Source organism: Xiphophorus hellerii, chromosome 1 (assembly GCF_003331165.1).
Source record: "Xiphophorus hellerii strain 12219 chromosome 1, Xiphophorus_hellerii-4.1, whole genome shotgun sequence".
Taxonomy (NCBI): domain Eukaryota; kingdom Metazoa; phylum Chordata; class Actinopteri; order Cyprinodontiformes; family Poeciliidae; genus Xiphophorus; species Xiphophorus hellerii.
Genome location: NC_045672.1, coordinates 14,850,612 through 14,877,119, shown reverse-complemented (window position 1 = coordinate 14,877,119; position 26,508 = coordinate 14,850,612). Strand labels below are relative to the sequence as shown.

Genomic DNA, 26,508 nt, shown 5'->3' with positions numbered 1-26,508 from the left:
TCCAGCCTGGTCGTTTTGACCTCATCATAATTCATCTTGATAACATCTCACTAATTAAAACATTCTCTCTTCTTGGATCCTAGACAGATTGCAGTCAAAAGGTCCCTGTTCCTGTAATTATTTTTTCTTCATTTCGCAATAAAATCATTACACATTTATCTCCTTTCTCAGTGTGTTTCTGAATGTGGAATTAAAAAAAACTCAACCCAAACACGACAACCATTTTTTTAAGGGGGGTGCATTTAACTGATTCTGTATGTCGCATATAAAATTAAATTATAAAATTGTCCATTGATAATCATCTGCTTTTCTGGGGTTTTATATCAGCGAAATAAATGGCTTATTGTGTTCCCCCTACTTTCTGTCAGATATTTTTTTGGGGGGGATTGTTATAATACAGTTATGTTTGTCTTGATTTTTTCGTGTAGTTTTTCTTATCTGATTTTATGATCTGATTTATTCAGAAAACACTGAAGGGATCTGAGTTGTTCAGTGTTTGGCTGATTCAGTGTGGTGTGTTTGTGTGCCCTGACATGTGACAGGAGTAGGAGGAGGAGGAGTGAAGCTGGGCAAAGGAAAGCTATGAACGACACACAGCGAGAGAGAGGGGGAAGAAGGGAGGGATTACCACTTAACTTTACTTATTTACATAGAATACAGTAGTAAACAATTTTTTTTTATGTTTACACTTTATCCTCCCAGCTGCAACACGAAGGCCCAACTCTGTCTTAAGTTTATGTTAGTTAGCTGTCTGGCATTAGCTCTTGTTTATTAGCCTTCAAACAACTTGTCAACAGCCGATCGATCCGAGGACTGCGCTGCTCTCCCTGCTGGTTTACTTTAGCTGACTGTCGTAGCGGGAACATCCCCAGAACCAGAGGCGCTACAGTGGGGAAGGTAAGCCAACACGGTAGCCAGAAAATGCTGTCTACCGCAGCGGAATGTGAGCTAACTGCTAACAGCTAGCCAGTAGTACTCAGTCAATATCAAGGTTAGGAGCTAACTAGCTGAGATGGCTAATAGAAGCAAACCGAGAGACTAGTTCTGAGGGTAATGTAGTTTGTTGTTGGACATTTTAAAGCTGGTCAGACGCGTCTATCCTATTTTTCATTATTTCTCAGTCGACTGTATCCGATTACAGTCGTGGTAGTGACTCAGTGCTCAGTAAGTTAGCAAATACTTCCGAGAACCAGTGTGACAGGTTGTCTGCTCGAAAACCGGGAGTGTGGACTCAGCTCCACACGCCCGGTGTTTAATTTCTGGAAACCTGACAGAAACCTTTGTATGCCATTGACCCTCAGTGTATCCGCTTTGTCTGTTGACTTCTAATAAACAATGTGTTTTTCAATCACGGCTCAAAAAGCTACGAACACTGATGGTTTCATCCGCTAGGGGGCTCGGGAGGTAAAAATACTACCTCCCCTTAAAGCTCCTCTGTTCCTCCGTCTCCTCCGGCCCATAAGAGCGGCGCAGTGTGTACATAGTGCATGCACCCTTTCCCCTTAAAGCAGCTCAAAGGCACACTGTGCACCCTGCCAAGCAGCTGAGGCAAACAATAATACAGATGTTGCCATGCAGCAGCAGAGAGAGCAAGCTTTGACACAGAGGAGGAAAATGAGACATGTGCAGGATGCAATCAGAAACTGGGTGGATTGCTGATCCTTTGAGATTTATACATCTAAAGTCTGGCTATTATTTCGTAGACATGTTGTCTTATTCCTGTTGCTTAGCCACTCCTGAACCAGAGACAATGTCATTAGTGTCTTTTTTTTTTATAGGAAATTATGGACCCCGAGTTTGGAGGTAGCAAATCAGAGAGACACATTATCCAAGCTTGAAGTTTCCACAGTGAGTAATGATTTGAGGAGCCATGTCACCTGCTGGGGCTGGTCCTTTTTCTGAATTGTGGGAACGTTCTTTCAGCTAGCTGAAAAGCAATCTGCAGCAGTAGCTGGGGGAGAGACTCATAGCCAGATATCTGTGGTCACCCCAATTTTTTTTCCTGCCGTCTTTTTACCCCAAGATCTGTATGATGGAAACCTGTAATAGTTCTGAAACCATAGCTCTTTTAAACTCTTGGATGCATCTCTGAAACTAGCAACGAGGCCCCTTCATGGCTTATACTCATGCTGTTATTTAGTTATTTCAAGCTGGATTTAATGTGGTGAAGACCTTGCTTGTGTCTTAAATGTTCTGCAAATCTGGATGTAATCTCACAACCTGTCCATCAGCATCTTGAGCTCTTCAAACAACAACAAAAAAAAGTAGTGATAAAGAGACAGCACTAAATACATAACGAGGGATTACAAGATCGCTCAAAGCGTTTTTCAGATACCTTACCAAGATAATGTGAGTCTAGAATTGCTTACAGTGTTTTTACCTGCATATTTATACATAAAACAGAAATTAAGAGGACTGTTTTGGGTCTGCTGCATGTCATGCTTAAAATCACAATGTTAACCCCTCACGTCCTGGATATTACATCGACAGCTAGTTGATACGCAGGCATGTGGAGCCACTTAAATGTTGGCAGCTGTACATTCTTGCTCTGTATATAGTCCACATGAAACATACATGCGGTTATTTTTGTACTGAAACATAACAAGTGACTTTGTTTTTAGAACGTCAAGCTGTGATGGCTACGTGACATGAGATGAGCCGCCGAGTCAGCTTCAACAGGAACCATGGACGGGTTTCAGCAAACGGCCACAGAGCAGCACAGCAGGGTGAATGGCTACTGCGAGGCCAAGTCTCCTCGGGACAAGGCGGACGTCAGGTGGACGCCTCCGGAGGTGGAGTCGGCAGGCTCGGACAGCTGCGGGGCCGCCAGCGCGTCGGAGACGACGGACCTCAGAGAGGTGAAGACCAGGGAGAGTGAAGACGAGGAGGACAAGGAGGAGAAGGGGGAGGCGCTTCCTTCCAGAGGCCTGAAAGGGGAACAGAGGAAAAAACAGAAGGATGGTGAAAATCAGGATAGCAGTCACAGCAAGGACAACGGTGCATCATCAAGCTACACAGGTGAAAACACAGAAAGAAGGCGGCGAAAAGAATATGCGGAAACAACATTCACGAGCTATAACTTTCCTGCTTTCTAAAAACGGCAGATCTTTCCCAAACGTCTTCGCCGTCACTATCGGAGCAGCTTCGTCTTGGCAGAGAAGACAACGCGGCTTCTGGGATCAGCGTAGAGTGCAAGGTCTGTGGGGACAAGGCGTCTGGCTTCCATTACGGAGTACACGCCTGTGAAGGCTGCAAGGTAACAGTTTAACCGTCTCAGCAGGAAACATTGCAGGCTTCCAAATATCGATAACAATGTTTTCTTTGTGTGTGTGTCTGTGCAGAAAGTTGTAGTTGTTAAGCCGGTTGCATTGTCTCTGACTCAGGGCTTTTTCCGACGGACCGTGCGGATGAAACTGGAATACGAGCGCTGTGAGCGTTCTTGCAAGATTCAGAAGAAGAATCGCAACAAGTGCCAATATTGTCGCTTCCAGAAGTGCCTGTCTTTGGGAATGTCCCACGATGGTGAGAGGGGAAGAGCTCTCGCATTCAAGGCTAAATAACAATTGTGTTCATCGAAGATGTAAAACATTTAAAACTGAAGTGTGTAACTTTTACAAGAGGATGGTTTTTTTGAACATATTTGTTAAAACTCTCACCATGTCATGACAGTTTAGTATGAGACAGATGATCTGTGAAAAGATTGATCCTCCTCCACCTCCTCCCTGAGCTGCTATTGCTGTTTGAAGAAATGCACCAAAAACAACCAATCAGAACGAAGAGGAAGGTCTTAGCGCTGCCAGTCATGCTTGTGTACATGCTGCTAACTGTACTATTGATGGAAAAACAACTTACTGTTCCAGAAAAGCTGTTTATCCGCCGTCATTGGTGGCCTTGCTAACTAGCCTTAGCATTAGCGTCAGGCTAAGTTGTGGTGAACCAGCTGACAGAGCAAGGAGGGGGCGAGGAGTGAGCACCGGAGTGATTGACGGCGCTAAGACCCTATTCCTTGCTCTGATTGGTTATTTTGGACTCTGGAAGAAGGCAAAGGAACTTGATTTTTCTCACAGGTCATCTGTCATGCTATACTGCCACGTCATAATGATGATTTTAACAAATATGTAAAAAGCATATATTTTCATAAAAGTTACATACTGCAGCTCTAACATGGCATTTTGTTAAATAAAACCAGACTTTGACTGATTTGTAATTGTGATATCCATGTGTGCGTGTTTCCTCAGCGATCCGATACGGACGCATGCCTGAGGCGGAGAGGAAGAAGCTGGTGGCGGGCCTGCTCGCAGAGGAGCTGAACCTCAGCAAACCGGGCGGCTCCGACCTGAAGACGTTGGCCAAACAAGTGAACACAGCCTACCTGAAGAACCTCAGCATGACCAAGAAGAGGGCCCGCAACATCTTGACTGGCAAAACCAGCAGCACCGCAGTACGTTTTGGTTTTAGGCGGAAAAACGCATTAAATTCAGTCACAGCTAAAACTTTCATCAGACTTTGTCTGTTCTCGGCACTGAGTTGAAACTGTTGCTTCTAATTTTGATTTGACTCAAATCTAAAGGATGGTGCACATTTCTGCCGTTGGCAAAAATGTAAATTATTTAAATAAGGTCAACATTATTTACTTTTTGTATCAACATTTTCTATCCATAAATAGTTTCTACAAAGTCTGAAAAAGCATGGAATTTGATCTAAGTATTTTCCAGCCTTGAATGGGTTTGTATAAAGAAAATATTTGTAATTCCAGGTTTTGTTCTGCCCATTCATTCATACATCCATTCTGACATTTAACTTAGGAGAAGTGTGAAATTTGACTTGGAAAATGGGAGAATCCTGACTGTCTTTTTGTTTCCCGTATGCCACATATCGCTCCCTTATTATTGTGCCAGAACTTGGCTCAAAAATATTAATTTAGATTAAATTTAAAAAATATTTCAAAATATTTTATGTTATACAATTGGTAGTTGTGTGAAGTCATGTCACTGTGAGTTAACTAATGAATGCATATGTTGCAAGTTCAAGCAAAGAAAGGGAAAATTCACCCATCATAGGAGATAGAGCAAAAGTATCATGTGTTTTAATGCGTCCATGGAAAATAGCAGCTTTTCTGACTTCATTCTAATTTGTGAGTGAGTTTTTACAGAGTAGAATAAGCTTCTTTTGCTCTCTGGGTGCTTTGAGGCATGTGGTTTTACATAGTATTTTAGTTATTTCTTTTTAATTTTTGGATAAAATGCTTAACCCGTGATTTTAGAAATATTATAATTACTGAAAAGATTAAGGGGTCTGGCATTTGGTAAGGATGCCTCCCTGGTGAGGCGTCTCTGGCCACATTTCACTGGTAGGAGACCCAGGGCACGCTGGAGGAGCTGGCACAAGTGGCTGGGCAGAGGGAAGTCTCTGTTTCTCCGCCTAGGCTGCTGCCCCTACCACCTGACCTGACCCCAGATAATGGATGGATGGATTGAGAAAAATTAAGATTAAGTCTTTTTTTATTATTATAAATGTCAGTGCACAGAGGTGCATGCATAATATATAATGCTCAAATGAAAAATGGTCAACAATGTTGGGTAAGTTTCATTTGAAAAAAAGAAAAGACCCAGAGAGTGATTTCAATGCAGCTGCATAATTCTTATATTTATTGTACACTCTAAGCTGGTATTTGTTAGAGGTGGTTTCTGACGTTGTTTTTGTCCATGGCAGCCATTTGTGATCTACGACGTGGACACGCTGTGGAAGGCAGAAAGCGGGTTGGTGTGGAGCCAGCTGGTTCCAGGCGCACCGCTGACCAAGGAGATCGGCGTTCATGTGTTCTACCGCTGTCAGTGCACCACGGTGGAGACGGTGCGAGAGCTCACGGAGTTTGCCAAGAGCATTCCAGGGTTCGTGGACCTCTTCCTCAATGACCAGGTGAGTCACTGTCTCCTCGCTTTACTGAAACAACGGGCAGGCTTGTTTTCGGATGCGCAGAAAGTACAAATGGACACCTGTGCGTGGCTCTCTGCAGGTGACGCTGCTCAAATATGGTGTTCACGAGGCTATTTTCGCCATGCTGCCGTCTCTCATGAACAAGGATGGACTTTTGGTGGCCAACGGGAAAGGCTTTGTGACGAGGGAGTTTCTACGCAGCTTACGGAAGCCCTTCAGTGAGATCATGGAGCCAAAGTTTGAGTTTGCTGTCAAGTTCAATGCTCTGGAGTTGGATGACAGTGACCTGGCCCTGTTTGTTGCTGCCATTATTCTCTGTGGAGGTGAGATGGAGAGTTGGTGGGTAAAGTGTAAAAAAAAAGTGATGTGTGGTGCAGGTAGTATTTTCTTATTTATTTATTTTTTACACCTTAATTTTCAAAGAAAAAAAAGAACACATATTTCCACCAATGTCTGCCTTTAGTCTGATTTTAAAGAGTCTGACCAACCACAGTCTGTAATTTTGGCTCTTTTTGGTGCTTGTCAAAACCAAACATGCAGTTTATTTCATTAGTGGTTTGTGCTTTATATCAACACAAAGTAGAGTAGAATTACTCCTGGAGAGAAGCATTGTACTCCCATCTGCCAGTGTAGGTTTACAGCCATGTCTGGTAGGGGTGCAGTTCTGTCACATTCATCTCATTAATTTAACAGTGCTTCCTTAGGTGTCCAAAGTGCCAGATTTTGTTTTATTACCGACCTGTGCAGATTATTTCCTGACCTATCTGCTGTGCTCCTTGGTTTTCACGATGGCATTTGTTCTCTAATGTTCTCCAACAAACCTCTGAACTTATACCGAGGTTACATGACACCCAGGAGAACTCTGTTTACTAATTAAGACACTTCTTAAAGAAATAGTTTGGATTTTATTTAGGTGTAGCAAAGTAAAGGGGCTGAATATATTTGCATTACTGAAAATTCAGATTTTTCTTTCATAAAAAAGCAAAAGCCGTGTTTTTTTTTTTTCTTCTTCTTCTACAATTAGACCCTATTCTGTGTTGGTGTTGCCCCAGCACAAAAAAAATCTCAAGCAAGACAATAAATCTGAGATTGTTTTTGAGGGAAAATGTGGAAAAGTTCAAGGAATGTAAATACTTCTACAAGGCCATGTTCTTGGTGTCTAGTTGCGGGCTGGCTGATGTAAGCCTGATGATGAATGCTAATAACATTGTTTCTTAGCACTTCAAATGCCCCCGAAGTTCACTCAAATCTGTATTTGCTTAGATAAAAAGCTTGTTATAAATGTTTAAAATTCTTCTACATGTCCTTTTCAATCCCAAACAGTATTAGCATCTCTTTCAAGAATTTGAGTGGGCCCCAATATTGTTTTTGATTAAAACACCAGTTCTTACTACAGTACAAAGGTTCTTGGCCATGATGTTGGCAGTCCTAAGCTCTTGACTTTGCCCTACTTCGCTGTGGTCCCTCCTCTATCTTCCTTTGGTGGCAAGCCATCAACGTTGTTGTTGAGTAAGGCAGCTGTTTTTTATAAAGTCAACAAAGAGCCTCAGTGTGTGTTTTTAACTGTGACATCCACGCTGAATGACCTAAACCACTTCCACGCTTCCTCTCAGAAGCATTGGCATCGTTTCTCTGTGTCTGGTTCTGGACAGATTTGCCCGTCGGATCTCTCGATTCCTGTAAGAATAAATGCAACACCAGTTCAGATTTTGACCTTTCTGCCGCTATATAAAAATGAAGTGTCTTGGAAAAGAGTTTCTAGCATGAGAGTGAAAAGAAATAAAAAATGGCCGACACAGCATTTGACTAGAGCAACACAATTTCGGCATCCTGAATTCACCCTATTTCTGGTCAAAAAAACACATACGAAAGCAGTTATGTTCTGTCAGCCAGGATGTATAAAATGTGTCTGTACAGGAAGGCAGAACTGTTCAAACCCCTGTGATGTTAACATCATAGCTGCTTCTTGTGCTGATATGGCATACATAAATATTAGTAAATGATGATCCAGGATCACTTTTCTGCGTATCTTAGCTAAGCCAGATTGCCATGGATCTTTCTACATGGCAAACTATTCTTCCAGCTATGCTACTCTTGATAATTTTAATACATTCACTTTTGGGAAAAAAAGTTTTAAAAAAATCAGCATCTACACTGTCCGGTATTCCATCCAGACATTCAGAAATGCAGTAACAAATGTTGCAGCAGCAGGTGGTGATACTGTCTTCAAAATTCAAACAAAACCGATTTCTAGCATGACTAAAGCAGTGCAAGGCTAACGATTCTCAGAAAACAGTCGTAGCGTCTGTTTTCTCTGAAACGGACTACGCCTTCCACTCACTTATTTTCTTCTTCAGATCATTTCAGACTTAATAGAAACAGAATGAGAGCAATGAGTCGGGGCGTGAGGGCGAATTGCTCCACTATTGTTATGGTTTTTAGCACCGAAAGTTGTAATGAGGATGTGAGCGTCTACATCATTACGAATTATCTCTCGATAAACAGATTACACGTAAGCCCCGAATAATTCATACTACTAGCACATTTAGATTTGAAGTAATCTATTAATTTTAAGAACAAACTATTTATGTTTTGAAGTGGCCCAACTTGAATTCAGTGGGTTAATTAGGGTGATGGCTAGGAGGCCTTCCAACCTTAAAGAAAGAAATCATTGCAAAATATGCATTATTACCAGTGAAAGAAATTTTCTTCTAAGGAGTATTTGTTTGCTCTAATGTCAATGAAGGTTTTCAATTGATTATTTAGGGTGTAAATCATTTTTAACATGCAATATTTTCATGCAATGTAATGTTATAAAAAAATTTATAATGACGTTATATTATTACATTTAAAAGATACCATCTCTAATATAATTTTCTTCTTGGTTGAATGAAAAGTTTATTAATAATATCCAACAAAGATCTTGATCTGATAAGTGTGTACACTACAGCCTTCAAATCAAACTAACTCATCAAAATGTGAATTGAGCTTTATTCACAATTAATTTATGAAGACAAAGTTGATGTCAGAAAGTGACATTTAAACATTTAACAGTGTTACTTTGCTGTCTTCAGATGTCTGGAAATACATTTTGTATCATTCATTATTAGGTCCAGATAAATACAAAGAAAAAATTTGATACTGGAAAATTGTTTGAATAGCAGAAGGCTACTAATGCCTAATAAGAGCAGTAGGTTTTCTTATATTAAATTAACATGATTTTATATTTGATTTGCCACATTACAGCTTGATTCAGATATTTTTCCCATTTATATTTTAACTGTTTTACTTACAGATTGAAGACTCATTCAGAAAGCAAATAGAAGGGCAAGTTCACTACCTGGTTGGTTAAAATAACTAAAGTTCAGCAGTTTCTTTGGAATTTCTCTAAACAGCTTTTATTTACCAAGTTCACAAACATTGTTAAAAATAACCTGTATTTAGTTTAGGATCTTCCATTTCTATTTTTTTTCAAGTCCAGTAGTTTGTAACAGAGAGCTGTTGCAAGTTAGTCCAGATGCCACAAAAACAGCGAAACAATCCTTTATTGCAGTTCAAAGTAATTTTGTTGTTTCATTACTTGAAGAACCTACGGATCATAAGACAAAGTTAGTTGTTCTTAAATGTCCAGAAAATATAATAAAAATTGGAGTCTGGAAAATTGACGCATGCTTGGTTTGTTACGACCTCACGATCCATACCAATTATCCCAGCATAAACTGAATCGTGAACTAAAAGCTGCTCAGATGGGAGTCTATATTGATTTCTTTCACACTGAGAAATATCTAAAAAAAAATTAAAGGATCTCATGGTGTGACTTGCAACAGAATTCATGCAGGATTGTGTTATTTCATAAGTATTTTGTAGCCTGGGCAGCCAAAGAGAAGCAGGTGCACTTGAGTCAAAACGTGCAACTTCTGTTCTCCAAATTAGGTTTTAATGTCACATAATCTCTGCTTTATCTGTATCATTATTGTAGTCTTGGGTTGTTGATTACTGTAAAATATCTTCCTGTTCTCCTAGATCGTCCCGGTCTAATGAACGTGAAGCAGGTGGAGCAAAGTCAGGACAGCATCCTCCAGGCCCTGGACCTCCACCTCCAAGCGAACCACTCTGACTCTCTCTACCTCTTCCCCAAGCTGCTTCAGAAGATGGCCGATCTTCGCCAGTTAGTCACGGAGAACGCTCAGCTCGTCCAAAAGATCAAAAAGACCGAGTCGGAGACCTCGCTCCACCCTCTACTACAGGAGATCTACAAAGACATGTATTAGAGAAATCTCCAGCACAGAGTGATTTTGAAGCAATACTGTTACAAACAGAATCGTTCGGTTATATAATAACACACTGCATTCAGTGCAAGCACTGTTTTCCATACGTTGGCATGGATTTGAACTCACAGATGAAGCAGATTCACTTTGTTAGGGCTATCACAATCAGGAAAAGTCCCACAGTATCAGCATTGCTCTCCCCGTGCGATGAGCATCTGGAATCATTTGCTGCAAAGCCTTAGTTTCCCACAATGGCCACCTAACAGGAAGAGTGATATGTTTTCTTAAAGAGGCTGCTCCTGTTTCATCCTCATAGCAAAGCTGACCCCAGAGCAGTGTTTTGGGAACGAGAGAGAGAACTTCTCCTCGCTCATCCATGCTTTGCGTTTCGCTGCAAAGGGAAAACATTTCATGTTCCTACGCCAGTGGTACAGCTGAAATGGAAGAGGGAAATCAGGGTTTTTTTTTTCTTTTTAGAAAGAGTGATTGTAATTATTGTCAGAATTGTATTACAACCGAAGATGCACAAATTGGTATTTGTTTACAACATCATCACCATCATCATCATCATTAACCCTTCCACTTTGCCATTTGGTTTGAAGAACACAAACTGGGCTGGCTCCAGCAGTGTAGAGCTCTCTTAGTGTCTGTGCAATATCATTTCTGTTTGTCAATAAATGTGAAATCCAAGTCATTTAGGTTTTGTCTTAAAAGCCATTGATCCAAGTGAAAATAGTTCAACTTAGCTGACACTATAAACATGTGACTTCCAAAAGTATGAGAGACAACAAGCTTTCTTTCATTTGTGCGGGAAACTGAACTTGCCATTTTCTGGTTTTGTTAGCGCATTTCTCTGTGATTATGTTACAAATTATTTGTGTTTGTTGACGATATTGTTAGAGCAAATTATGAATTACGCCATTTCATGGATTTAAGTATATTTGTATGTCCATGCCTACCTGTTTAGATTAGGTTTTTACCAAATATATCATCATGCAAACCAACAAACTTTTCTTGAACATGAACATGTTGAATTCCACGGTGCAGGAGGACTTTATAGGAAACCGGCATACAGAACCATTATATTGTGACTGGCAGATTCTATCATAATTGAAAGTCTAACTCAGTTTCTGAACCTTTGTATTCAAGATATACACAACCCAAAAGTACTGTTCACTTTTGTGTGTCTGATTTATGTTGCAGCTTGACAGTTTTGACTTTTTCCTACCAGTTCTGATTTATGCAATTCACCTTTCAGTAGTCTCTTGTGCTTTTGTCTTTATCCCCATCTACCTCCAAATGTATGAATATTTCACTGTCTTATCGAATATTTGACATTTATTTTTGCCTTAATCCCTATTATTAATGCACCTTGCAAAATTTTGTATCATCGGCTCACGTCAAGTGTGCTATGCAAAGCAAAGGATGTTGGTTGGGTCTGTGCATGTCATGGTAACTGGATTTTCTCACCAGAAAACAGTAATGGGGGGGCGGAGGGAATGAGGAGTTATTTGATTTTTGTTTTAAAATGCGAATTATTCAGTGCAACCAATTTTTGCTATCGTTGTGGTCAAAAAAAAAAAAAAGAAGGAAGTTTTTGTTATATTTAAGATGGCAAAATAGTTTTTAAAATATGCTCATTTTCCTCACCTTCCACATCTTAACGTGAGAGAAATATGCGTCACTGCGTGATGTCATGTCCTCTCGGGATGAATGAGGCTCAACAGTTGTTTTTTAAACACGTATTCTCATCCAAACCCTTCAAAATTTGATATATCATTTCTTTTCATATGTTCGTGTCCATTCCTGTTTGCTTGTGGTGATAAGCTATGTGGAACAATACCTGTGAGTTGTAAGATGCAGCACCTCCGTAAATCACTGCAGCAGTCACACATTTAGGTGCCTGTTAGGGAATTTTAAAACTTTATTTTTTGTTTGTTTGTTTTTTGACCACACAAAAACACAAACAAAACAAAACAAAAAACAAAACAGGCACATTTTAAAATAAAAATATAATATACACATGCTCTTTTTTTTGGAGTTGTTTTTTGATTACTGGTTTCTAATAAGAAAATCCATTTACCGCAGAGATCTGATAAAGCAAGAAATTACACCAAAAAGTGTAAACAACAAAAAAAAGCTACCTCTGTAAATGATGGGTTGAATAATTTGTTTGCAGAAAGCATGTAGTAGAACTTGAAATATTTTCCTATTGTAACATGTATAACCTATATTCACCTTTTAGTTTAGTGATTTCTCACATATAAAATAGAAATGACAACACTGATTTTTCTCTCGTTTTTAACGGCGCGTGCATGGCAAGCCTAGCGCGTGCGCTTAATGCCTTACCGGAACTGTTATGACTGACGCATGCGTCGGCCAATGAAGTGTCGCGCACATGACGTAGAACCGCCCAGTTCAAATTCCCATTGGTCGGTTGCCATGGTAATTGGTGAGTAAAACAGCTGTTAGCTATTTAGAGAGAAAGAAGGAGGGTGTCTCGGTTGGCGGCTCGCTTAAAAAAAAAAAGGCAGAAAAACGCGTTGACAGGATGGACTCGGTTCGTAGTGGAAACATTTGTAGGTAAGCAGATGAAATCACATAATGGACAAAAAAAAATAAAAAAATTAAAGGCTAATTTGCACTTTAGAAGTGGCTATCAGTAACAACTTTTACCGAACATTCAGTTCAAAACTGAGTGACATTTAAAGCTGTTTGAATTGTTAAACTGTGCGTGTTTCTTGCTATCTTGTCCTTGCATTGAGACAATTTTTTAAATGTATATCAAACCGTTTAAACATTTTATCTTTGCTGGCCGTTATTGTTTCCATGACACCGATATTCTGTCCGTGCAAGCGTCGAATGTTTAGGTTTAAAATTAGATCAAGTACCGGGGGAAATACTTAATTGGGTTAATTAATCAATTTTTTTTTTTTTTTTTTTGTGGGTACGTTCGTTTAAAACTGCGCGCCAATTAAAACATCATCTTAAACGACTTCTTTCTGGAACGAAAATGAATATCAAAACGCTACATGACTGCTGATGGGGAACATGTTTTAGTGTTTAAAAGTATTTGCAGAACAACGTTTTCCCTTAAAAACACAGTTTGATGGGGTTAATACTGCGTACATCAGGAGGACCGGCTCCTGTTAAATGTTTTGGAGATGAAGGCCAGACTGAGAGTTTGGGCAAGAGGAGACCTGATTCTATCTAAACGTTTTGGCCTCCGGGCAGAAGGGTCAGAGGAAGCCCAAAAAGGAGATTTATTGATGTTGAAAGAGACCGTTAAGTTGGTTGGTGTGAGGATGCACCAATTACTATAAACTGAGATGCACAACTGGCCTTTCAGTTTCTGCAGCCCGTTTGAGACCAGATGTTCTACAAATTGAGTTTTTGTACTTAGCCTGGGTAATGTCACAGAGGTGACCACAGTCATATAGTGTGATAAATTAACTGCATATAAAAGATAAAATGCATAGTAAGAAATGCATCTATAAAACTGAGGAGATTTTGGAGAAAACATCTGCACATCATGAATCAATGAATGGGACACAAGGGACATTAGATCCAAACCTCTTCTGCGTCTTACTGCAGTAGTTTTTGTTGCCGGTAGGTGAAAATGGAAAAAGCCCTTTCGGTTTGCCTTGAGATTAGGAAATGAAGTCAGTTCTGATAAACCATCATATTTGGACATTGCTGTCGCAACTTTATTTTTCTATTTTATTTTTTTTTTAATGTAGCTAACTCACGCATTTATAACTTGTGGTCATAAATGCCAAATTAACTGTTTTCTTTTTATTGCTTCACACTTCTATTTGATCACACAGTTGCATTACATCTTAGTTCCTCCAACTGTAAATTGCTGCTATAATTTATTAATATTTTTTGTTATTTTGCACAGGCGCTTCATAAATGGCTCTTGCAGATTTGGCCGAAGGTGCAAGTACAGACATGAGTTCACCCCTATACCTGCATCCCAGATATGTCGGTACTTTCAGAAAGGTGGCTGCTGGTATGGTGAACGGTGCAGGTAACCCCCACCCAACACACTCGCACACAAGTTAGAATTTGTATGTTTTTATTTTGTCTGAACTTTTAAAGGACTATGAAGCTCATTTATTTCCCACCACTAGGTTCTTTCATGTCCTTCTGCCTCAAGTTGGACCAGTGTTTCCAGGAAGAAGGGGTTCAGTGCCTGTAGCCTCCCCCTCTGGTATGCCCCACTACTCTGAAAGAAGAGGGTCAGAACCATCTCTTTGGCGCTTTAATGTCCCATCCAGGCACAGATGCAGTGGATCACAGTCAGCAATTTATCCCTTCAATCTTCAGCAAGAAACTGGGAATCTGCCAGAATATGTTTTGGAGGAACTGTCACAAGGTACAGGAGGTTAATACAAGAAACTGAGTTATTAGTTAACATTTTAATACTGTTCCCTAATTTCTCTTGGCAGAAAATTATTTGGAGTCAGCCCCAAGTTCAGGAATTGCTGAAGCAAGTGCATGGCAGGGAAGATATGAGGTTGGTACTGGATTTGATGGCTTAATTGTAAATGGGGATCCTTCTCTATACCACGAATCTAAAAAAGGCTTAATTGGTGGTGACTATTTTCTGTTTGTGCATATAGAGAGCCTCTAAATCCGAAACATGTGAAGATGGAGCTGCAGCAGCTTGCAATGAAAAAAGTGAAGAAACTTTGGCTTTCCTGCAGAGCAAAAATGTGGTCTGTGGGATCTGTATGGACAAAGTCTATGAAAAGGAGAATCAGAGAGACCGGGTCTTTGGGATTTTGCCAAACTGCAATCATCCCTTTTGTTTAGACTGCATCGCAACCTGGAGGAAAACAAAAGACATCGGACTTGATGTCGTAAGGTAGGTCTTTGCTATGACAGCAAGTTAAAGTTGCATTCACAAGTGTTTTGACCTTTGTGTATTTGCAGGGCTTGTCCTCAGTGTCGAGTCAGGTCTGCTTTTTATGTGCCAAATAAATACTGGGTGGAAGGTCAAGAGAAGGAAACTGTAATTGGTGCTTTCAAGAAAAAATTTGGGTAAGATGCTGTTTTGATTGCACTCAAAGTAATTAACCAGTTTACACAACTGCAATGTAACCTTTTGACCAGCTTTAAGTGTCTGCAATATATTTAAGTTTATAGTTGTCTAGTTCCTGCCTATAAACCCTTATGAGCCTATTGTACTTTTTATTTTCTTTTTACCTTCTTGATAGCATTTCTCCAGATGGATTTAAAAATGGATACTAGGTACCATAGTTGTATTTTAAATGTTTGAAAATGGGACATTTATTAGACATACTAAAAGTTAATGGTCTTTGAGTGGCCATTAAATACAGATGCATTTGGAAACACAAAGTAACTGTATTATACCTGGGCTTCATTTGTAGTGAGTTGAAAGTACAGACAGTAAAACTTAAAAACTAAGCTTTATTTATTAATTTTTTTAGTCAATGAAAATGGTAACTGATCAGTCTGATTAACATGTGTTGAAGTTATTGACATATTTTTTTCCAGTAAGAAGAGATGCTGCTTCTATGACCGATATGGATGCTGTCCCTTCAAAAAGGAGTGTCTCTATCGGCATGTTGGAGATTCTTCTAACAGTCCAGTGTTTTCAGTAAGCGCACAATGCTTTAATATGCTTTAGGTCACAGGTGTCAAACTCCATTCCTGGAGGGCCACTTTTAGATGTGCCTCTGCTGCACCACACCTGAATAGAATAATTAGGTCATTAGCAGGACTCTGGGGAACTTCTCTACACAACAAGGAGGTAATTAAGCCATTTCATTCCAGTGTTTTGAAGCTGTGGCACATCTAAAAACTGCAGAACACCGGCCCCTGAGGACTGGAGTTTGACACCCCTGCTTTAGGTGCTTTCCATGATGGTGTATTTATGTTCCTTCTTTGCCTCCTCACAGTACCTCTCAGAGGAAGAGGATGACAATTTTACTGATCTGCTTGGTTTTTTCATAAGCATGAGCCTTCTTGGTGGTGAAGAAGCGGACGAAGAACTTCTCTTTTGCCTCACTGAAGATTACGGGTTTTAAGCATTTTTTTTCTTTTTTTTTTCTTTCTTGGTAGTCTAAAATACAGAGTCAATCCACCTTTGACCACTGCCTCTGTCGTAGTCTGTACTAAGCCAGCTTTGGAGTAGCCTTCTGTCAGGATTGGGAATTAGGGCTGCGAATCTGTGACTTGACTTGATCACAGAAACCAAGTTATTTAGGATTTTGAAACAAATGAAGGGAAAAAATATCAGCAATAATTGTATTGGTGTATGCACATGTACAGTAGAGTCTGATGTGGGTCTAAGAATAATTGAAAGTGTCTTTAGTTTTTTTTGTGATCTTGTAGACATTGGTTTTTGGGTTGAGGATTTTTTTTTTTTTACCCTCTCAAAGCTTTGATTCATGTGCATGTTTAGCCCTCCCCCTTCCCTAACCTCAGCCTCTTTTCCTTAACCTCTCCCAACAATTTAAATTTGTTCCACTCACTGAAGGCAATCTTGATATTTTAAAACATTGTGTGGTTGGTTTTAATTGTCAAAGTAAAAATTGTGCCAATATACATCTTCAATTGTGGTGCCAACCTCAAGATTTGTTGTTTCCTAGATTTTGGCAAGAACATAACATGTTTGGCTTTTATTACTTTTAAAAAAAAAAGTGCACTGAAAATAAAAAATTCTCACCTGTCTCACTGAAAATGTGCCTTGTTGTTTTTAAGTCGCCAATAATTAGAGGTAAATGGTTTACTTTGAAATACCATCCAAGTAATGAAGGGGAAAATTTTATTAAGAGAATTCTACTCCAGGACGGTAGATGGCGCTATGTAATTATACAGTGAAATATGTAAACAAATGGTTGAGTTCTCATGGCGGGGAGACAGAGTTTCTGTGGACAGGGATTATCTATTCAAGCTACTACTGGTGTGAACACCAGTACACTGCTGGGCCGGTTTGACGGACAGTCCAGGCTGCTGCTCACTACATTGATGTCCGGAGTTTCCGGGGCCAAAGCCGCGCTGACTGTCTTCCAGAGACAGCAGCGGGCTAACTCAGAGTCTACCCTAACTAACTTCATACTGACTCTATGCAGAGACGAAATTGCCTCATCAGCTGAAGCTCTGACACTTTCAGTGTAAGTACACGGCACTGCTCCTTATAAACTCAAAAAGAATAAATATTTCTTACATGCGTCTAACGGAATGTCTTTGTCGTTCATGTCAGTCCTGCTGGTGTTGCTGCACAACATGACATTTGTACAGGTTTTTGAGGAAGCTGAAGCCAGACTTAATTTCAGATGATCCCTGTCTGGTCTAAGTTGTCTAAAAAAAAAAAAGTCAATCTATAAGTTGCTGGTAGAAATATTTTGAAAGACTTGAGCTCTAATCGCAGTAAAATATTGTTCTGCTTTATTTTGGCCTATATCAGGGATATTAAATCTTTAAAATTACAAAGAGCCACGTTTCCCCTTAGTCCAGCTAAATAAAACTCGTTCAGAGTCACGCCCATGCATAAATACGAATCTGTGTCAAATACGTGACTGTTTGGGGGAAAACAAAAAAAAGAACACCAGGCCTAAAAATAGATCTTCATTCTACTATTGGTGTCATTTTGTTTGGGAAAATCTAAAAACAAAATCCTAGAGGTGGAAAGAAAAAAAAAATACCCGAATTAAAAATCTTTAAAAACAAAAGTTTCGTTGAAAGTCCGAAGTAAGCTGCAGAAGTGTGGTTGTGCTCTGACAGATGAAAATGTTTTAAGGATTATGAATACTTTTGCAGTACACTGTATACAGAACAATGTGCTTAATTCAAGAATCAATGAAAACTAACCTTTTTCTACAGGTCGCAGTTTTGAAACGAGATTTAGAGCTGCAATCCTTGCACAACTTGTATTCTTGTTTCATTCTGTTTTGTTTTAATAAAGTATTATACGTATACAGAGAACTAATTGCCTCCTAGTTCAGAAAGAAAAGGTTGCATGTGGGTTCATCACAATTAACATCGTAATACTTGTGCAAGAAATGTTTTTCTTAGATTTTGCAACTGTCATTAAAACATTTCTTAAACTCCACTGCTCTAGTAATTCATGTATGTTTTCCATTTCTGTTTTTAAAATCTTTTCTAGCAAACCACTCGTCTGCCTGTTTCCACCAGTGTTTAAACAGAACCTGCTGATCTTCCTCTACTTGGTGAACTCTGCTATTCCTGGGCCCACCGTCCTGCTGCTGCTCAGATGTCTTGCTCAGGACTCCAATCCAACCCCCTGGGTGAGAGCTCTGGGCAGACAGCTGGAGAGGAAACTGGAGATGAACGTCAAGGATCCTCTGTACTCTGAACATTGCAGGCAGAAACTGAAGCAGCTATCGGAGAATTTGGGAGGTTCTAGTGAGGCTGGAGGTTGGGCCGGATGCTTCAACAGTCAAAAAGAGGAATCTGAATCCTATTGTAGACTTGATCTGCTCGAGCATGGGACACAGCGGAAAAGACTGGCCAGTTTTGATGCGGACGTGGATGCAGATGGAGAGGAAGCAGTGCAGGAGAGTAAAAGGTTGAAGATGGACATGCATGTTGATGAGCCAGTAGATGCAGAAGACAAAGAAGTGAGGATGGACACACAAGGGGGATCTGCAAGTGCTGCTGAAACACCTGCAGACAGACCGCACGATGGTCTACCTGAACACATCAGGGTAAACATTGTGAGGAGAGGGAGGCTTTACATTTTTCTTCAGTTTGCATTTTTAAAATAATAATCACGATCTATTTAAAGAAACCAGACCAAATCAAATTCAGTTGCCGGTTTGTTTTTTTTTTGCTCACATAGGGCTCTGTTCTTCACATGAAAGAGTTACTGGAAGGTCAGGCTGAGGTAAGAACAATGTTTTCTCCCTCATGGAGTTGATGTGAAATTTAGTGCAGCTGTAAGTATTTTGTGTATTTTCGGTTTCAGTGGGACCAGAGCACCACAGATGTGTTCAAAGTGTTAAACGAATGGAACCCAACCCAAGTATGTCCAGAAAGATTTCATTTTTTTATATCTATTTTTTACTTTTTTTTATAAATTGCTGCAGATTTTATCCATCTCAGTTGTTCTGTTCACAAATGGAGTAAATATAACATTGCCAAAGCACCAAGTATGTGCGAGGTGTAATATAGCTAAATGATAAATTAATTTTTTTTTTTTTACTTGCTACATTCATAACCGTATAAATACTTTTTTAAGGCTGAAGGGCCTTCAGATGATTATTTGTTTTTCTTAGGTGGAGATGTTGTGTGAGACACTGAACTTTCCCATCTTACCTGAACACACCCTGCCTAAGCTGTGCAACAGCATTTTGTCCCTCTCTCCTGATCTGAGCTACAGTACTGCAGCATCCCTCATTAGGAGCATCCTGCTGCAGAAGGTAAATCCCTGAATGTGCAAGGTAGATATGTATATGTTTCTGCAGCACTCAGAACTTAAATGTATTTATTTATTATATGTATATATATCTTTCAGGTCTCGTCCCTGTCAGAGCCGGCCTCCAGGTGTTTGGTAACGGCGGTAACTTCACTGTGCAGCCGCTATCCCCGGCCGATGTGCCATGCAGTAATCGAACCAGTTCTGGAGGACAGGAATATAGGTGAGATACTGGTGGTGCTGCTTATTCAGTGAGCTGGCATGGATATGCAGCAAAAGCTAGCACAAAAATCTGCTCCAGTGTTTTGGCTGCAGATGTGTTGACCATTAGCACTGATACAACAAACATTTTCCATAAGTTTTCTGGCACAAAATAAGTGACCTGATCTGCAGCTGGTAGCATTTGAAGATGGTTGAGTGTAGACTGTGTTTCAGGCAGTATCCTGGTTTGCGTACACATTAACTGAGCTGATACCGCTGGTATCAGCTTTCATGTCAATAACCTTTTTACTCAGTGTTTGGCCTCAAAATAAGCGGATCCTGCTTGAACTTTGTGTTGTTTTCAGGGCCACCTCAGACAGAGCTGCTGAACAGACTGATAGAAAGCTGCCTGGACTCACACTACAGACTGCTGATGCTTCAGTGAGACCAATTACATAAAAACTACTTTAAATAGTAAATAAGCATCCAGTGTGTAGAATACATTATATCTATTCATATATGTATTTTTTTTATTTTTAGAATGACATTCAGGATTCCTTGGAGTGAAGCAGTCCTCTCCATTATCCACAGCTTGCTTGACTCCAAGGTACTTGGTGGACATATAATAGAAACCATATATTCACATACACTGTCTAAAAATACACACTCAGAAATTATTGGCGAGTGTAAGCAGCTGAAAATGGCTGAAACTAAAATTGAAGTGGTTGGCCACAGTAATCAAAATGGAAAAAGTCTGTAACTGTGAGAACACCAACCCAAGTGTGAAGTATGAGGTGGCAGCTTCATGGTGTGTGGATGTTTTGCCACTGAAGGGACTGGTAAATTTCACAAAATAGATAACGTTATGAGGAAAGAATAATCTGTGAAAATATTGAAGCAACACCTCAAAACATCAGTCAGGGTGTTAAAGCTTGGGCACAATTTAAAACGGACAAAGACCCTCATCATACCTACAAATTACTTACAAAATGCCTTAAGAACAGCAACTCAATGTTTCGGAGTGGTGGCTATCATAAATTCCCCACTTTCATTTTTGATAAGGTTTATTTGAGCAACAAGTTCAACAAACCTGACTCAGTTTTATTAGGTGGAATGGTCCAAGATTTCAGCAAACTATTGCGAGAAACTTATAGAAAGATTTCCTGAGTGTTCTGCCAAATACTTAGGAAATGTATGTACACCTCTAAATATGAAGAAAGTAATAGTTGTCCATAGAGAAATGAGACTTTCAGTATTTATTTGACAATAAAAATATTTTTGTATTCTAATTAAGCTAAAATAAGACAGGATATTGTCCGATTTTAAATTAGACAGTAGGAGGAAAGAGTTTGTATTTTTACAGTGAATGTAAACATCTGCTTTCAGTTGATGATAATTATTATTGTTAATGTGTTTTTTATTTTTTGCTTTTTTGATGTGTTTGGTCTGCAGCTGCTCTTGAATGAAGAAGTTTTCACACAACTCACAGAGGAGCTTATCAGCCAGGGACCTCACTTCACCAAATCTGTGAAGTTTGCCAAAATGATGTTAACAGTTCTCACCAAACACAGCAGCCACGTACGTCTATAAGCCTCTTGTTCCGCACTACACTGATAAAGTGGTATTTGAAATGCACTATTAGTAAATCTATGTTTTCCAGGTGACTGCTGCACAGAAACATTCTCTGACGAGCTGCCTGAATTCAAATGAGACATTCCTGAAGAAATCACTTCAAGCCTCTTTGAAACGAATCCAAGACGCATGACTACAGATTTGACTTTATTGTCAATAACCACCAAAATAAATCAAATCCAAAAAGATAACATACATTGTCAGATTATGTTCCAACTCATCCATCGCTAGACATGAACTGCCTGGAAGTTTTCTTGCTGTATTTATTCATATATGCAAAAGCGACATAAGAAGGAGCATGTAAGCAGATACAACCAGAAAACAGTATTTAATTTGAATTACTTTTAATTATAAAAATAATCGAGCAGGGTTTTTCCAAAGAGCTACAGAGGGGAAGAATGTTTCCCTCAAGTTTAAAAAATATTGTTGTGGGTATTTATTTTCCTATTTATGGATTTTTCAAGTATGATCCCTGCAAACATCCCAATACCTCAACTAATTTTTACTGATAGATAAAACAAGTAACACCTGGATACTTACAGTTAGCATTAAAGTTCAGCTTTGCCAGAATTTGAATTCAGATGAAATTCTTGTTAAACTACAATCAATATCTTTATCTGAAATATCTAAGACATAAAACATTTAAGTTGGTTAAAAAAAACTATTTTTTTCCACTGAAGTGTATAGAAAAGGAAAAACATATATATATATATATAAATAATTTGATTATTTGACACCATTTTCAGTGTTCAACTGTCAATACTCATATTTTTACAGGTGGCGCGATCTAATTAATTAGAATAAATAAAATTACATGATGTTAAACTTTATTATTCACTAATATCTAACTATTTACTGTTGTGTTTTTAAATAAATATGTACGAAACCTGTGTAATATTGTACTGTTTGAATAAAGTTTACTTTTAAAAAAGCGCTCTCTGAATGACGTAGCTCGTCTTTATTTTGCGTAACTTCCTCCAGCACTTCCTTTTTCAGCGTAGCGCGACGTCGGGGACAAGCCGCTAAAATGAGGTTAGCATGATTTAACCAACTAACATGTTAAACAGGGATTATACGTATGTAATAATGCAGCCGAATTAGTTGTATGGGGTTTACAAACTTCTTAAAGTGTGAAGGTTTTGTTTTTGTTCGGTATTTTTTCTTCTAATGATCTAAATCTTGGAACATGCGACCGGTGAACCCGAAGGAAACGTCACTCGTCTTTTTTAACAAACATCCAAATCCATCTGCAGGGTGTCGAGCATTTTTTCACTAACTTTGGGGGTTTTATAGTTTCATCGCTCATTTCAGATTATATTCATCTGATTTTTAACCGCACTTTGAAGCCGTTTGAAGAGTTTTAGCGTCATGTCTTTGCAGCGACCCTCGAGTAGCTCATACCGAATGTATTAGTACAGATAGCAGCATTTCATATCTAACACCTGGGTTTTCATTTTAACAATTAGTGTGTTTGTTGCTCCCTCCACCCCAAATATATTTTTTACAAATATAAACCATGCATCTGTTCTGTAATAAATGTTAGCTGCGTTTTTCACTAGTTAGAAAAGGTTTAATTACTAAATTGACAATGGTCCATTATTATTCCTAAAAGTCGGGCTTGTTATAGTAGAAAACAACATTTTCACTATTTAAATAGTGACACTTGATGGCACATGAAACAAAAGGGCATTTGTGAGCTAGTTTGCCCCGGTTGCTTACACACATATTCTTTAAATCGTAGAATGTACTCAAATGCCAGAAAGAAATTGAAAGATTTTATTATTGTGCACATGGTCGATTATCCTGCTCGAACATCTCACTAAAGTGTAATTATACCAATTATCTACTTTTGAAAAGAATTCAATCTGAATGCCTTTGTTTCAAGGGAGAATATTTGTTAATGGTGAAAACATAATATTAAGAAAAGAAGTAGTGGTAGCACCTTTTGAAATGTTTGCAGACATGCCTGCTCATCCTAAAAATAAGAAAGTATGTCAAACTGTAATTTTCTAGAGTCGGCATGTCTTGCTGGGTTTCTGTATCTTGGGTGAAACTGAAGAGTCATAGACTTTCTGGTATTTTTTTTGTACAGTAAGGTTTCCAGGGATACGTTGTATGAAGCGGTGAAGGAGGTCCTGCAGGGCTCCGTGGCCAAGCCAAGGAAGTAAGTACATGCTTCTGAAGTTAGAGTTTGTACTTTTGTAAAATGTACTTAAAAATAAAGAAAAATTTAATACTTGATATTTGTTGTTAGGTTCGTGGAGAGCGTGGAGCTGCAGATCAGCCTTAAAAACTACGATCCTCAGAAGGACAAGCGTTTCTCCGGCACTGTCAGGTTCGGCACTTCACTGTTTCACCCAACCTTTTCCCTGTTTGCTTCCAACCCTGTCTGAGGTCAGATTTAGCCGTTTTTCTAAATGTGGAAAACAAAAGGGTAAATTCTCGAAAGCCCAGACAGGACAGGAACAAGCATGGATAAGTAGCTGGGTAGTCTGACTGAGCCCACTCAGTTTCGGCTGGTGTCGGCGAAGCAGACGGACCCCCACCCTGGGTCTTAAAACATGAGGGGAGGCTTTGAGTGGCTGCACGCCCTCATGCCGACCATGTTACTGTTACCATGAGGGTCAGCAGGACACCAACCACTGCAGTGGTTTGGGTAAGACTTTCTCTTTATTACAGAAAAAAATCAGGGAGGTGAATCTTGGAAATGACATTTGTTCCTTGCAGTTTGTCACTCCGCAATCTGTCCCCGAAGCTGATCTGTACCGCTAGTTCATTTGCTAAAAGAAATATTTCCGGATCATTACAAGAGAAAAGAAAAGTAGATCTACAAAGTGGAACATTTATGGCATTAAGTAAAATATTACTTCTCACATCAGTTTTTTTTTATATGCTTTTTCCTACATGTTCTCTTAAGGATATGATAAGCTAATAAATTAGTATTGTGTTAAAATGCTGCTGTTTTATAGTGTAGTCAGAATCCAGTTTAAACTTTGAAGTAAAATGCACCTGGTGGGGATGATGTGCGCTCCATGGATATCCTCCCAACATCAAATCCATATTTTACGATATTGGTAATTAATCTGTAGTCAATTACGGGTATGCAGTGTGGTTTGTAAGTATATCACGAATATCTAGATGAAGAAACCAGCTTTTGAATAGGGGTGGTGATTGCTGCGCATGAATGGTTTAAAAGATAATTGCACTTTTCACAACACTTTGGTTTCTTGTAGAGCAAAATAAGTGATGTTTGATGGATCTATTTGACTATAATTTTAGAGATAAATGTTAAATGCTTTCTTTCAGAAGATTGGAAGATGCAATCAGTGTTGCTGCCGTTCAGTGTCCTTGTGTTTTGGTTTATCCTGTGGTTCACTGTGGTTGACATGCAGGCTGAAGACCCTCCCCAGGCCCAAGTTCTCTGTGTGCGTCCTGGGAGACCAGCAGCACTGCGATGAAGCCAAGGCCGCAGATCTTCCCCACATGGACATTGAGGCTCTCAAAAAGCTCAACAAGAACAAAAAGCTGGTCAAGAAACTCGGTAGGTTCAGTCAGCTGAATGACAAACTTGATCAGTTTGAGGTCAGATTCAAACTTCATAGTTACGTTTTTTTTTTTTTCTTTTTCCTTCCCACAGCCAAGAAGTACGACGCCTTCCTGGCCTCCGAGTCTCTGATCAAGCAGATTCCTCGTATCTTGGGTCCTGGACTGAACAAGGCGGGCAAATTCCCTTCCCTTCTCACCCACAACGAGAACCTGAACACAAAAGTGGACGAGGTCAAATCCACCATCAAGTTCCAGATGAAGAAGGTACCGCCAGCTCTTCTAGCAGCTTCGGTGAAGCATTTAAAGTCCTGTTGGATGCCGTTGCTCTAACGTTGGCTGTGTTGTAGGTGCTCTGTCTGGCTGTGGCTGTCGGACACGTGAAGATGACTGAAGACGAACTCGTCTACAACATCCACTTGGCCGTCAACTTCTTGGTGTCTTTGCTGAAGAAGAACTGGCAGAACGTGCGCGCCCTGTACATTAAGAGCACCATGGGCAAACCGCAGCGCCTCTATTAAACGCTTGTTTTTCTATGAATAAAAGCAGAGAAACTCCAATATGTTGCTCAATTTGATTTATTCATTTATTTTCGGGGTTTAGTTGCTTTTCAGTTTAACACTGTGTTTTATTTCTATCTTTTGTGCTTCAATGTTAAGTCCACTTGTAAAATCTTTTTGTGCACAAGGTCAAAAGGATATATTCAATATTGTGTATCTTTGCATGTAGCCTAGCGTAGCGCCACATAGCTTACTGCAGGGATGTCCATTACTCCAGTGCCAGTATTCTGCATGTTTTCTTTCCTTCCCTGGTTCAACACACCTGAATCAAATGAAGGTTCATTAGCAGACCTGCAGAAGCTTTCCATGCTTGGAGACGCATCTAAAACTGTCAGGGCAGCAACACCTTACTGCATTTGAAAACAGGTGGGTTTGAATCATTCTGTTGCTGGTCAAAGCATTTTTCTCATCTCTAACTGTAAGCAAATAAGTTGACATTGAAAACCTAAAATTTGTCCTCAAGAGGGAGATATAGTGGAAACTCGGACTACGTTCACACCGCAGGTCTTGGTGCTCAATTCAGATTTTTTTTTTATTTCTAAAGTAAGATTTTGTACTAATTACAACTACAACCAGACTTGAATGTGAACGGTTTAAAGCGACCCGCATGCGCAGAAGAAAGTTGACGTCACAGGGCAGCGCACTGTTTACGGAAGTAATGGAAGTCAGTCTATGGCTGACGGTATTGTCATAACACGGAAGAAAGTGAATTTAAAAAAAGCACAACTAATAGAGATGGCACTTAGTAGAGCATTTACTGTAACTTTTGTAGAGAAGTTACAGTTTGTTTGGATGTATAATCAGACCCAGAAGTGGTGGGTTAGGATGTGATGCACTTTAAGTTGAGAAGTTTCACAATTAAACAAGTTTCTGAAGCCATTATTTACACCATGGTCATTTTCACACCTACCGAAAGTTAATTATTGCTTTTAAGTATATTGGTGTGTTTGTTTCCTCC

The 26,508-nt window shown here is 39.4% G+C and overlaps 4 protein-coding genes across 6 annotated transcripts; all 4 read left to right on the top strand.

Annotated features, from left to right (window-relative positions):
• Positions 1–546: 546 nt before the first annotated feature.
• On the top strand, positions 547–12,486 carry ppardb (peroxisome proliferator-activated receptor delta b). Of its 2 annotated transcripts, XM_032573399.1 has the most exons (9): positions 547–897; positions 1,779–1,848; positions 2,622–3,018; positions 3,105–3,256; positions 3,384–3,522; positions 4,239–4,441; positions 5,713–5,919; positions 6,017–6,260; positions 9,961–12,486. In XM_032573399.1, the coding sequence occupies exons 3-9, from the start codon at positions 2,685–2,687 to the stop codon at positions 10,206–10,208; spliced, it is 1,527 nt and encodes a 508-aa protein (XP_032429290.1). In that variant the 5' UTR covers positions 547–897; positions 1,779–1,848; positions 2,622–2,684; the 3' UTR covers positions 10,209–12,486. The 2 variants fall into 2 exon arrangements, with proteins under 2 accessions (XP_032429290.1, XP_032429281.1); XM_032573390.1 differs by lacking the exon at positions 1,779–1,848.
• A 122-nt stretch (positions 12,487–12,608) lies between these two features.
• mkrn4 (makorin, ring finger protein, 4) lies at positions 12,609–16,917 on the top strand. Its single transcript, XM_032573451.1, has 8 exons — positions 12,609–12,788; positions 14,107–14,235; positions 14,339–14,583; positions 14,657–14,724; positions 14,831–15,075; positions 15,144–15,251; positions 15,729–15,831; positions 16,133–16,917. Exons 1-8 carry the CDS (start codon positions 12,757–12,759, stop codon positions 16,259–16,261), a joined length of 1,059 nt encoding a protein of 352 aa, XP_032429342.1. The 5' UTR covers positions 12,609–12,756; the 3' UTR covers positions 16,262–16,917.
• A 132-nt stretch (positions 16,918–17,049) lies between these two features.
• fance (FA complementation group E) lies at positions 17,050–22,371 on the top strand. 2 transcript variants are annotated; one of them, XM_032573380.1, is made up of 10 exons: positions 17,050–17,350; positions 18,343–18,904; positions 19,039–19,083; positions 19,165–19,221; positions 19,475–19,618; positions 19,714–19,837; positions 20,181–20,256; positions 20,356–20,422; positions 21,268–21,393; positions 21,476–22,371. In XM_032573380.1, the coding sequence occupies exons 1-10, from the start codon at positions 17,085–17,087 to the stop codon at positions 21,578–21,580; spliced, it is 1,572 nt and encodes a 523-aa protein (XP_032429271.1). In that variant the 5' UTR covers positions 17,050–17,084; the 3' UTR covers positions 21,581–22,371. The 2 variants fall into 2 exon arrangements, with proteins under 2 accessions (XP_032429271.1, XP_032429263.1); XM_032573372.1 differs by having other exon boundaries at positions 18,343–18,913.
• Positions 22,372–22,428: 57 nt separating this feature from the next.
• rpl10a (ribosomal protein L10a) lies at positions 22,429–25,550 on the top strand. Its single transcript, XM_032573463.1, has 6 exons — positions 22,429–22,479; positions 23,540–23,611; positions 23,702–23,782; positions 24,840–24,988; positions 25,085–25,257; positions 25,341–25,550. Exons 1-6 carry the CDS (start codon positions 22,475–22,477, stop codon positions 25,509–25,511), a joined length of 651 nt encoding a protein of 216 aa, XP_032429354.1. The 5' UTR covers positions 22,429–22,474; the 3' UTR covers positions 25,512–25,550.
• The last annotated feature ends 958 nt before the right edge of the window (positions 25,551–26,508 follow it).